Source organism: Anoplopoma fimbria, chromosome 12 (assembly GCF_027596085.1).
Source record: "Anoplopoma fimbria isolate UVic2021 breed Golden Eagle Sablefish chromosome 12, Afim_UVic_2022, whole genome shotgun sequence".
In the NCBI taxonomy this organism is placed as follows: Eukaryota; Metazoa; Chordata; class Actinopteri; order Perciformes; family Anoplopomatidae; genus Anoplopoma; species Anoplopoma fimbria.
In genome coordinates this window covers 13,381,417-13,393,821 of record NC_072460.1, presented here as the reverse complement: position 1 = coordinate 13,393,821, position 12,405 = coordinate 13,381,417, and the positions used below count along the sequence as shown (strand labels likewise).

Below are 12,405 nucleotides of genomic sequence, written 5' to 3'. Positions count from 1 at the left end.
AGCTGTCATTATCTCAGTGAAGTGAGTATTTATAGGTTGACACAAAAGGCCTTTTTGTTTTCAGAGAATGACACCATCTACTGGGTGGACATGGGCCTGAGCACCATCAGCAGGGCTAAGAGAGATCAGACGTGGAGAGAAGATGTGGTCACCAATGGGATTGGCAGGGTGGAGGGCATCACAGTCGACTGGATCGCAGGTCTAGTAGTAACAGTTTTAAAATCCTATTTTAATGATCTTGTCCAGGACTACATAGCTGATTCAAATCTCTGTTCTTTTATAGGAAATATTTACTGGACTGACCAGGGCTTTGATGTGATCGAGGTAGCAAGGCTGAACGGCTCCTTCCGCTATGTAGTCATTTCCCAGGGCCTGGACAAGCCCAGGGCCATCACTGTTCACCCAGTTAAAGGGTAGGTCTCCCTGGCAACAGTTAAATTTGGCCCTCTGTAATGCCGTTGCCTTCAGTTACTCGCATGGAATTAAAGTGATAATTTATATCTAAAATTCCACTAAAATGCACTTTGGTCTGCAGGTATCTGTTCTGGACTGAGTGGGGTCAGTACCCTCGTATTGAGCGCTCTAGATTGGATGGCTCCGAGAGGTTGGTCCTGGTCAATGTGAGCATCAGTTGGCCCAATGGAATCTCCATCGACTACGAGGTATGGACCACGGCTGACATCATAGTATTTAAATGCCATAAATCATAAAAAAGAAAAAACAGGTTTGATCATTTGTTATACAAAAAAATTAAAGAAATGGGGGCTCCGCATGCTATACATCTTGAACTATTTACAATTTTTTTTTCACAACCTCTCTTGTCCCCTCCTCTCTGCTTCAGCATTATATTTTACGGCATTAGGTGCTGTAGCGAACAAGCTGAAGGGGACATTAGAATAATTATTATGACTTCTGATGTGAATTAACAGTGTACAAGCATGCCAGTCTCCTTAATACCTTTCTGGAGTGATTTTCATTTAGAAAATGTGAGCTTCCCGAAGTGATCAACACTATCTTTTTTCTGCTCTGTCTTTCCAGGGGGGTATGTTGTATTGGTGCGATGCCAGGACAGACAAGATTGAGCGTATCAACCTGGAGACTGGAGAGAACAGGGAGCTAGTGCTGGCCAACAACAACATGGACATGTTTGCTGTGTCTGTTTTTGAGGGATTCATCTATTGGAGTGACAGGTCAGTTCAGGGGTTAATTTATTGGTTAAACCAACCATTGAACAATCACTTTCCATTTCTCTACCATCTGTCCATACCTGTTGATGCATGGCAGCTTTTGAAGTATGTGGAAGATTTCATATTGTGTGATACTGTTAATGGAATCCGTTTTGTTGCCTCTTGTTCAGGACTCATGCTAATGGCTCCATTAAAAGAGGCAGCAAAGACAACGCTACAGATGCTGTGCAGCTGAGGACTGGCATTGGTGTACAGCTGAAAGACATCAAGGTTTTCAACAGGGCCAGGCAGCAAGGTAGGAACACTCGCAAAACACTAGGCACCCTAAACTGAACCACCACAATAAATAATGGGCATTTATGAGTTAGTCCTCACATGTATTCAAAAACATGCCCTCACAAACACAATGATAAAAACTTTTAGCACCCAACTTAATCCAGCCCGCCTGGAATCGATGAAATTGAATTTGTGTTTAACAAGGCTCATTATTTGTTTTAACAACACACCTAATCCATGTCACTACTCCTCAGGCACCAACGTCTGCAAAGACAACGGCGGCTGTGAACAGCTGTGTCTTTTCCGTGGCAACGGGCAGCGCACCTGCGCCTGTGCTCACGGCATGCTGGCAGAGGACAACCGCGGTTGCCGCGACTATGATGGATACCTGCTGTACTCGGAGCGTACCATTCTGAAGAGCATCCACCTGTCTGATGAGACAAACCTCAACGCGCCGATAAAGCCGTTTGAGGACCCTGACCACATGAAAAATGTAATTGCCCTCAGCTATGACTATCATGACGGTGGAGGGAAAGGAGCCAACCGCATCTTCTTCAGCGATATCCACTTTGGCAACATCCAGCAGATCAACGATGATGGCACGGACCGCAAGATTGTGGTGGACAGTAAGTATGGAGTCATCCATAACATGTCATTCTTTTCAACAAAAAACAAAACAAAAACTCCGCTTCAATCATCACTTCACCCAAACTTTTCCCTCCGCTCCACCTGTCTGCATATATTTCAGCTGCGTTGCTACCATTAATAATTGAATGTTGTCCCTCGTCCCCTCAACACTGTAAACAGCCATCATCACTCATTTTGACAACACAAGCACCCATGAGGATCCACTGCATGTACACACAGCTGCAGCTTCTCAACTAGAGGGGATTGACATCACTTAGTGCTTCCACTTGAAGAAGACACACTTTCACACACAAATGCACATAAATGCACACAAACACACACACACACTCACTTTTCGCACAGTGAGTGTGCAATCTCACTCTCTTTAAATTATTCAAGAGAAGATTGTTGAATTTCATACAGAAGCATTACATTTAAAAGCCCTGGGCCCAAAGCTGTTGGCATGCACTATTCAAAACATGAATTCTGACTAGGAAAGTTGGGAAAATAAATAAAGCGCATGGGGTTAGTTAGTTTATTGATGTTGTTTTGAAAAGTTTGAGAAAAAGACAGCTGGTTTTCCATATTACAGAAGGACAGAATTGATTCCAGTTTTAGGAGAACTTAACACAGCTGAGCTCAGAGGAGTGTATTAGTTCCAGATAAGATAATTGGCAAACAATCAATATCATCACAACTTTTTGTAGGATCATAATATGATGATTTGCCCATATTGCCACTGTTTTACTACATTCTGCTGTTCAAATTAACATACTCGTTTTTCGAATTCTCAATGTTAAGAAATCCAAGCAAATTGTAAGTAAAAACTAGCACAGTTGGATAATATACAGGATAATACACAGGATAATAAGATTTTTAGTTCACATACAAAGAGCTTTTACCTGATTTAATACATAACAATGGACATGTATTTAACATCCCTTTGAGCATTGCATGTGTTATCGTTACATACAGTGATAAATTAGTAAGTAAATACTGTAACTGTAGATATAGTAAAGCGTTGAGTCTGTATTGACTTAGCAGTGTTTTTTTATCTGGCCATAGAGTCAGTTTTGGCCTCTTTCTGAAGTTGTGTCCAGCTCAAAGGGCTGCACAATGTCCCTGCCCATCACATCAGGGCAAACCGTCGGACAACTTTTGCACCATGCCCAGCGCCTCCTCCCTAGCTCTAGTAGGTCTCGTCTAAACTTCTGAGACATAAACCCATATAGTACAGGGTTTACCACTGCTACCGAGGACGTCAACAGTCTGGCCAGGATTGCAATGGTCTTGTATCCAGGTGAGTCAATTATGGTTCCTCCAATGAAGGAGAACATGAGGACATAGGAGGGCAGCCAGAGGAGAGTGAAGACCAGGACCAGGAGAGCTGAAGTGTGAGTGACCTGGCTCTGGTAGCGCTCCAGCTGGGGTGCGTTCCCCAGCAGCCGTGCGTGTCGAAGAAAACAGTAGATCTTGGCATACATCAGTACAATGATACCCAGAGGTAAAGCGAAGCCAAACAGGAAGAGGGCAATGCTGTAGACCAGCTGGCTGAAGTCAGACAGGAAGGCAAAGCAGTACACAGCGCTGGAGGCGGTAACTGTGCGGAATGCAAACTGCGGCGCTGCCAAGGCCGAGGCAGGGACCCAGAGTAGAGCTACTGTCAGCTTAATGCGTCGGTGCATTCTTGAACGGTACGTCCAGGTGGGGTGTACCACTGTCAGGTACCGTGTCACAGCTAAAGCTGCCAGGGTGAAGACTGAGGCAGATGAGCAGGCCACACCCAGGAAGCTGATGACCTTGCACAGGAAGCTGCCGAAAGGCCAGAAGCCCAGGGTGATGGCGGAGGTGTGGAAAGGCAGGCAGAGCAGCAGCAGCAGGTCCGCAGCGCTCAGAGCCAGCAGCAGGGTGTCTGTACCATGCGGGGGTTGACTTATTTTCTTCCTCCTGCCAGTAAGAATGATGATGACCAGAGTTTGACCCACCAAGCCAGTCACCAGAATTAGTCCATCCAGGATGGGAACGAAGGCCTTGAACAAATCCTCATCTGCCCTACTAATTAGCTCAAGGCGGCTGCTGTTTACCTGCTGCCCAAAAGTCTCCATGAATTCACAATAAAAGTCTATTGAGTAATTAATCTAATGGCCTGTTAATGGTAAGTATCCGAGCAGCATGTTCCGGCTGTGTCTGGGTGCTGCATCTGTTGGCTCCATTCCATGTCTTACATTGTATTAATCACAAGTATGACCACACTCCATTAAGTCAGCTAGTACTCTCACAATGACAGTAATTAGATAAACAGTGAAAATCGCACTGGTCAGTTGACTTTGTCTCCATTGGAGTTTACAGACCTTGCACTTGCAGGAAGAGAAAGGAAAGAGTATATTCCAGTTTATTTTTAGTTTGTGTGTGGAGTTGTTAAAGTGAACTGCAAAAACATACAGTCCATCCATATGCAGTTGAAATTAATTTTCAAGTGCCCAGAGAGAGTCAGGTCGTAATGTCCTCCTGCTCTGTGTCTGGTTGACTCCTAAATGTATTTATAAATAAATTAATTGTAACTACCCATCGTTAACCAGTTTGAACCAGAAAGTAAATAAATATACTTGACCTTAAAGAACATTCCTTGCACACTGGCTTTTCCTTGGCTGCATCAGCATGCCCTTTATAATCCAAGGAAAAGAAGGAAAGGAAAACCGGAGAGATCCCAATGCAGCAATTTCTCTATGGCTGTATTGATTTCTTGACACCAGGCAACGGTGGACAGATTCTTCCCAGGGACTGCAAACTGATGTTCCACTTTAAAAGCAGTCAATGCTACTTGATGCTAAGTGGTCACCGCGGCAGGAGGCATCTTGTCCATTTAGAAGCTCTCAAGAGACTTGCAACCTTGTAGACGTCACCAGCAGAAGAGTAACTCTATGATTCGCGTGATTTCAATTATTGAAGGAAAAAATAAATAAGTAATGCTCGATCTTAAAATGAACAGTAACACAAGGTCCTCTGGTGTCACTTGGATAACTACACTTCTCCTGTGATAGTCGAAGAGACTCTGTTCTGAGCGGCAGTGGTCTTCCCAACAGGTGTTCACCACTGTTTGCACAGTAACCAGGGGATGAGCTGATCTAGGAAAGGGGAGGGAAGACTATGTTGTTCGTCATTACATAATACTGGCTTGGACCTACTTTATTTATCTCTGCCCAGTTATAGCTTTTTCTCATTTCTGTTTTGCTCGGACTTATTGTTGAGGATGAAAAACACAAGTGTGACTTTGTTTGCCTGACTTTGTATTCGACCCATAGCTGGTAGTTTTTTTTGCATTTAGTTTGGTTATCAGGGTATTCAGCCCTAAAATTGTCCTGCATTAAGGTTGATTATGGCACTTCGTCATTCATTTAAAAGATCTATTAAAGGACTTTCAACGAAGAGCAAACAGTTGCGTGGAGTGTTCAGGTTTTTATTGTTGGCAGTAAGTGGTCATAAATGTGGTTGCTAGTGTGACCAAGAACAGATGGATGCACATCTTGGATCCCGTAAGGCTGCAGTACAGAGTCCTTTTGCATGAAGGTGTGCGTCATGTAGGCATAGTAAGAAAAAATATTACTATTAGTGAATGTCCTATGAGTTGGGGGTCGCAGGACAAAAGGACAATGGCTATCGAGGGCAGCTTCATCTTTGCCGTTCAGGGCTAATTTTTTTCACCATGGCCTATGTCCCTTAAGTGACTCAAGCTGTTAAGCGGCAGTTTTCTTCCCAGAACAAGAAGTCACCATGAATGAGGGTGTCCACAGGGAGCTGTATTTGTGTGTGCAGGCAGCCAGCCATGAAATGACAGGATGATACAGACTCTTTAAACTCTCTCCAGAAACAGCAGGTGTGTCACATACTCTGCTCTGTGTGGTGCCACTACCATTTCACTCACCATTCATGAACTGATGTGGGAAATGGGGTTAATCTTAAAAGCACTTAACCACTGCCTCTTAAATAAAGTCTCAGAGTAAACCACTGGGGAAACTTGTTTAACTATGACAGTGATTAATGATTTGTTGAGATCTCACTGAAGATCCTCATTCAGTCTCCCACTAACACCCCTGAGAGTCATTAATAATTATACTGAAATTAAAAGACTTTGTTCTTCTCAAGCTTTTTGCCTCTTGCAGCATTGGCTGGATGACACAAAAAGAACTATTGTCTGAAAAACTACAGTCATCGGTCCAACTTATTAACAGAGGGCCAACTTCTTCCTTCTCTGCTCCACAGATGTAGGCTCAGTTGAGGGCCTGGCATACCACCGCGGTTGGGATACACTCTACTGGACCAGTTACACAACCTCAACCATCACTCGCCACACTGTGGACCAGAGCCGCTCCGTGGCCTATAACCGCAACACTGTGGTCACTATGTCTGGAGAGGACCACCCCAGAGCCTTTGTGCTGGACGAGTGTCAGGAGTGAGTCATTAATATCAAAACTTTCAGAGCCCTTTTCATTTACTTTCTTTTGAACAGTAGATTTATTTTTATTTCAGTCAACTGTGACGTTTATTCCTAGACATTTTACGAGATCCCACTGCACATCATTATGCTTTTCCTGTGTTTGCTCCCACTACAGTCTTATGTTCTGGACCAACTGGAATGAGCAGGCTCCAAGCATCATGAGGGCCTCGCTGAACGGAGCCAATGTGCTCGCGATCATTGGCAGTGACATTAAAACTCCCAACGGCCTGGCCATAGATCACCGTGCTGAGAAACTCTACTTCTCTGATGCCACATTGGACAAGATTGAACGCTGCGAATATGATGGGAGCAGCCGTTATGTAAGAAAGCCCTTTAATTTTCTCTTTTCTCTACATTGAGGAATTGATTTACATCTTAGAGTTCTGTGAAATGAATGCCTAAATGTTTCTGCTTTAGGTCTTGTTGAAGAATGAGCCTGTGCATCCGTTCGGCCTGGCTGTGTATGGAGACTACATCTTCTGGACTGACTGGGTGAGGAGGGCCGTCCTTAGAGCTGACAAATACACAGGAGGAGACATGAAAGTGCTACGTGCTGACATCCCTCAGCAGCCAATGGGCATTGTGGCTGTGGCTAATGACAGCAACAGCTGTAAGTATTATTCACTGAAGTTACTGTAAAGCTTTTTGTATCCATGCTAAAGGTGAGGTTTTAGGGACGTCCATGTCCCCTCCACTTTGGTTCAGACTGAAGTACTTCAACAAGGAATGGATTTCCATGAAATTTGCCACAGATATCCATAACCCCCTCAGGAATCTGTCATCACTTTGGTTATTATCAGGTCAATTTTTCAAGTTTTTCCAATACTTTGATTCAAGAACAAATACCAGCAAAACTACTCCCATCAGCCTTGGCTGTACTTTTTGTACTTAGCAAATTCTAGCATGTTAACAAGCTACAGTACGTTGGCGGACATGGTAAACTTCATACATGCAAAACACCAGCCTGTTGGTATTGCAATTACGAGCATGTTGCCATGTTGATGTTAGCATTTAGCCTTAACATGCCACTAGCATGACTGTAGAGTAGTCTTTTTATCTTGTACAACCTACTTTCATAGACTGTAACTATGGCCAAGCTAAAAGTTATTGCAAAAGTTTCTTTGTGCCAGAATATACTAACTGCATTTCATTATATATATTAAATTGTGTTGAGCTTTCTGCTAATATGTTATCCACAAGGAAATAACACTCTAACTAACCCTCCTGTGTTATACCAATCGCAGGTGAGTTTTCTCCTTGCCGATCAAATAACGGAGGTTGCCAAGACCTGTGTCTGCCCACATCCGATGGACGGGTTAACTGCAGTTGCCGCGGAGACAGACAACTCCTGGACGACAACACCTGCTCTTGTAAGAGAAAGACTTCAATCATTTTAGGATAAATTTCCCACCTTTTGATTAAAAGGTTGAATGTTGCTGAATTCAAATGTTTCTACCTCACCAGCACTGAATGTGTCATGTGGAAGTGTTGATGACTTTGAGTGTGGAAACGGCGACTGCATCAACTACAGCCTGACCTGTGATGGAATGGCTCACTGCAAGGACAAGTCTGATGAGAAGCAGTCCTATTGTGGTGAGTTTTTTATGGGACTATTAAGTGATGAACAATGAGCTGTCACAGGTCATCATTTATATTTTTATCATTTTCAGATAATTAGCTGATGGTTTTAATCAAAGCAATTAGGAATGAGTGCAAGAATAAAATAAATGATGATAAGATGATTATGTTAGTGTGTAGAGGAGGGCAAATATGAATAGCCAAGGAGGAAATTACTGCTTAGGAGAGAAATACATTTTTTGAGCTGAAGGGAGAGGAAGGGGGGAATTTGATACAGAGTACGAAGCACATGTTTTTTAAATGACTCTTGACTTGAGCTAACTCTAATCATCTGCTGTTCCTCCGCAGCCAATCGAATTTGTAAGAAAGGCTACAGGCGCTGCATGAACGGCCGCTGTATTGGCCACCAGTTCTGGTGTGATGGCACGGATGACTGTGGTGACCACTCAGATGAACTGCCCTGCAACAGTAAGCAATTTATGTAAACTTTTATAGCTGCAGCTGAATGAAAAATCATTGGTGTTTTGATGGATGTCGGTCTGGTATCAGATTTTGCGATAAGTTTGACTGTTATGTCCACACAGCCCTGCAATGTTTTTGCTTACTTGATCAAATTGCCTCCTGCAGTGACCTTGTGCAAAGTGGGAGAGTTCCAGTGTAAAGATGGAAGCTGTATTTCCAACTTCAGCCGCTGTGACCAGGTGGTCAATTGTGAGGATGCTAGTGATGAAATGAACTGCCGTAAGTAATCTACCAAAATTATTTTAACAAGATTATTAAAGGGGAAAACTGAGATTACATTGTGGAAAATGATCTTAATGGATTAGTTAAGATATCTTTTAACGTTAGTTTTTAAAAGCTTTTTCCATTATCATCAGAACCCACCGATTGCTCCCGTTTCTTCCGCCTGGGAGTGAAAGGAGTGTCCTTCCAGAGCTGTGAGAAAACTACTCTGTGTTATCTGTCCTCATGGGTGTGTGACAGAAACAATGACTGCGGAGACTTTTCAGATGAGAGAAACTGCCCAGGTTGGATGCTTTGTTTCCCCTCTAAAATGCTCCTGCCTTTCTTAAATTGTAAGAGATTTTACATTCTTTGTTTTTCTGTGGTCTTGCAGATAAAAGGAAGCTCAAATGTCCAGTCAACTTCTTTGCTTGTCCCAGTGGTCGCTGCATTCCTATAAGCTGGACCTGTGATAAGGAGAATGACTGTGAGAACGGAGCTGATGAGACACACTGTGGTCAGTGAAAACACAAATTATACTAAGAAAAACAGCCTTTTTTCTTTTGGCTTCCCACTGCTCATAGAAAAACGTGTGCAGTGTAAATTAGATAATTTGTCCTTCCTTTGCAGACAAATTTTGTACATCCACCCAGTTTGAATGTGGGAACCATCGCTGCATTTCCAGCCACTGGGTGTGTGACGGCTCTGATGACTGTGGAGATGGTTCTGATGAGGACCAGAAATGCAGTAAGTGACATATTAATTACTCACAAAAATTTAAAAGTACCTCCTCCCATGCCCAGTGGAGTCATTTGCCTGAATGGGTAAGATTTCCTGATGTTACATCATCATATAACTTTTACATAATTGTCGTCACAGAATCCAAGACATGCAGTCCTGAGGCTTTCCAGTGTCCCGGCTCCCACATGTGTGTGCCTCAACGCTGGAAGTGTGATGGAGACAAAGACTGTCCTGATGGAGCTGATGAGAGTGTCAAGGCTGGCTGCAGTGAGTGGGACAGTTACTAAATACCTCCATGGAATAATCTGTCCACTTTGTGTTGTGATTGAATAACAAAAAAAAATGATCAGAAACTCTGCCAATACAGTTTCATGGCCATTAACCAAAGTGTGTTCTTTTCCACTTCCAGTGTACACCAACAACACTTGTGATGAGAATGAGTTTGTGTGCCAGAACAGACAGTGTATCCCCAAGCACTTTGTGTGCGATCATGACATCGATTGTTCTGATGGCTCAGATGAATCTCCAGAATGTGGTGAGTGTGTGTGATTATGATCCTGGAAGAGAAATGCAGGACAGAAAGATAAAAAATTCAACCCCCCAAAATATATATTTTTTGTGATAATGATGTGTATTTTTTGTGTTAATGATAAACATACTCTTGTTGTTGTGTAGAATACCCAACATGTGGTCCAGATGAGTTCCGCTGTGCCAACGGCCGCTGCCTCAACCAGAAGAAATGGGAGTGTGATGGAGAGTTTGACTGTCAGGATGGCTCTGACGAAGCTCCCAAGAACCCCCGCTGCACTGACTCAGGTAGAAATGATAACTTTTTTGTAAATATGTTCATAATTTTTACTTTTCCCAATGTAAAAGACTATGAGTGATATCATAAACTTCTTGTTCAGAAATGCCACATCCTGTTTCAAAGTGACACTAATGTAACCTTCCATTTGTCTATGATTTCAGAGAGGACGTGTAATGAGTCAGCCTTCATGTGTCGTAATGGGAAGTGTTTGAATGAGACTCTGCTGTGTGACCGCAATGATGACTGTGGTGACGGCTCTGATGAACTCAACTGCTTCATCAACGAGTGTCTCAACAGCAAGCTGAGTGGCTGCTCGCAGCTCTGCGATGACCTCAAGATTGGCTTCAAGGTAAATCGTCTTATTGTTTGTTCATTTGCTTTTTATTTCCAAATCTTTCAAGAGCCCCTAAACCAAATCACATTACTTTGGGAACTCACTGAGTTGATTGTCCAAGACATTATATGTCTAATAGGCACACAGTTACATCACAGACAAATTGGGTGCATACTATTAATAGTGAGTTAGACAGGAACTGAAGTATCAAGGTTGGGAACCACTCGATTCAGGCATGCAGTTATGTAAAAAACATGGTTTGGCTGTCGTCCTAGAAGTAGGAGGTCATTATTAGAACAGCTTGAACTCTGTGTGAACTCTCGTCTGTGAAGTTGAGGGTGTGTTCAGAGCTTAATTTTAAAATGATAAGGAATGATTTGTAAAAACTCAAAGGTTTCACTTTTTTGCTGTTCAAAGTGTCAGTATTCAATGTTTGGACAACATTTAATTGTACATAGCTTCACCATCACAGAATTGCCTGTGTGTGTGACTTCCTTTGTACATAGTGCACAGTACATAATGCTTAGTATCCTGCAAATTCCCACATAATGGCAAAGGAGTAGGATTTGGAAGTGTGAGAGTGAGTGTTTGAGTTATTTTAAAACACAGAAGTGCTTATGAGTAGAGACAGTTAAAGCTGATTATGACTAGTAATGAATACATGTTTTTGCACATTTTATGTCAGCTTATTTTTTACCCAAGCTCTCTGTTGCAAGAGTATTTTGCAAATGAGAATCATAGCTATTTATGCAGCTTATCTGACAGAAGCAACTGGATTTCCTGACAGGAAAATGTTTGAGATGTTTGTATCTCCACATAGGAATTGGCTTTTGGTGAAAGGAACAACACATGTATCAGGTTGACTGACAGAAGTTTTATGTCAGGCAGTGGCAGGCCCTTCTAGTTGGTCCAGACTAAAAGTGAATATTGCCAGAACCTGCAGGCGATGAGATTTGGACATATCTCCTGTGCTCTTGGCCCCTTCAGTGCAGGTGTCATCCCGGTTTCCAGCTTAAGCGTGATGGGAAGACATGTGTGGATATAGACGAGTGCACAACCACCTACCCCTGTTCTCAGCGCTGCATCAACACACACGGCAGCTTCCACTGTCTCTGCGTGGATGGCTTTGAACTCAGCCCCAATGACCCCACCATCTGCAAGTCCACGTCGGGTAAGCCATGCTTGTGTGTGTTTTGGATTTTGCTGGTTGCTTATATCCAAGTCGACCCTGACTTAAATGTCTACTGTCTGGTATTTGTTTGTAGAAGAGGAGCCCTACTTGATCTTCGCTAACCGATACTACCTGAGAAAACTCAATCTGGATGGATCCAACTACACACTTATAAAACAGGTGAGACACACTTTATCTCAGTTTGACCTTCTGATACACTACAAGGTTAATCTCTTATTGTTTGCACTCTTGTTAATTCACCTGTTAAAACTGTACCTACCTCTGCCTCAGGGTCTGAATAATGCAGTGGCATTGGACTTCCACTATGCAGAGCAGATGATCTACTGGACAGACGTGACCACTCAGGGCAGCATGATCCGACGCATGCTTATGAACGGCAGCAACATAGAGGTCAGTGAGAAAATCAGACCAGCAGAGACATTAACAATCGTATTTACTCCTTTT

The 12,405-nt window shown here is 43.0% G+C and overlaps 2 protein-coding genes across 2 annotated transcripts in view; one reads left to right on the top strand and one right to left on the bottom strand.

Annotated features, from left to right (window-relative positions):
• Nucleotides 1-12,405, top strand: part of lrp1ab (low density lipoprotein receptor-related protein 1Ab) — an 83,249-nt gene that overhangs the window by 54,402 nt on the left and 16,442 nt on the right. The window contains exons 36-58 of the mRNA XM_054608865.1: nucleotides 65-199; nucleotides 284-413; nucleotides 536-662; nucleotides 1,039-1,190; nucleotides 1,358-1,482; nucleotides 1,718-2,089; nucleotides 6,351-6,540; nucleotides 6,701-6,905; nucleotides 7,003-7,195; nucleotides 7,830-7,955; nucleotides 8,050-8,178; nucleotides 8,512-8,631; nucleotides 8,791-8,904; nucleotides 9,042-9,191; nucleotides 9,281-9,403; nucleotides 9,517-9,633; nucleotides 9,766-9,894; nucleotides 10,037-10,162; nucleotides 10,303-10,443; nucleotides 10,597-10,784; nucleotides 11,757-11,940; nucleotides 12,035-12,120; nucleotides 12,232-12,351. Of these exons, the coding sequence (XP_054464840.1) occupies nucleotides 65-199; nucleotides 284-413; nucleotides 536-662; nucleotides 1,039-1,190; nucleotides 1,358-1,482; nucleotides 1,718-2,089; nucleotides 6,351-6,540; nucleotides 6,701-6,905; nucleotides 7,003-7,195; nucleotides 7,830-7,955; nucleotides 8,050-8,178; nucleotides 8,512-8,631; nucleotides 8,791-8,904; nucleotides 9,042-9,191; nucleotides 9,281-9,403; nucleotides 9,517-9,633; nucleotides 9,766-9,894; nucleotides 10,037-10,162; nucleotides 10,303-10,443; nucleotides 10,597-10,784; nucleotides 11,757-11,940; nucleotides 12,035-12,120; nucleotides 12,232-12,351 (3,482 nt within the window). The remainder of the gene's footprint in view (nucleotides 1-64; nucleotides 200-283; nucleotides 414-535; nucleotides 663-1,038; nucleotides 1,191-1,357; nucleotides 1,483-1,717; nucleotides 2,090-6,350; nucleotides 6,541-6,700; nucleotides 6,906-7,002; nucleotides 7,196-7,829; nucleotides 7,956-8,049; nucleotides 8,179-8,511; nucleotides 8,632-8,790; nucleotides 8,905-9,041; nucleotides 9,192-9,280; nucleotides 9,404-9,516; nucleotides 9,634-9,765; nucleotides 9,895-10,036; nucleotides 10,163-10,302; nucleotides 10,444-10,596; nucleotides 10,785-11,756; nucleotides 11,941-12,034; nucleotides 12,121-12,231; nucleotides 12,352-12,405) is intronic.
• Nucleotides 3,158-4,195, bottom strand: LOC129099582 (galanin receptor type 1-like). The gene has a single exon (XM_054608870.1). The coding sequence runs from the start codon at nucleotides 4,193-4,195 to the stop codon at nucleotides 3,158-3,160; it is 1,038 nt and encodes a 345-aa protein (XP_054464845.1).

Excerpts from the sequence above, each read along its gene's own strand:
- LOC129099582 (XM_054608870.1), bottom strand. The coding sequence starts at position 4,195 with ATGGAGACTTTTGGGCAGCAGGTAAACAGCAGCCGCCTTGAGCTAATT.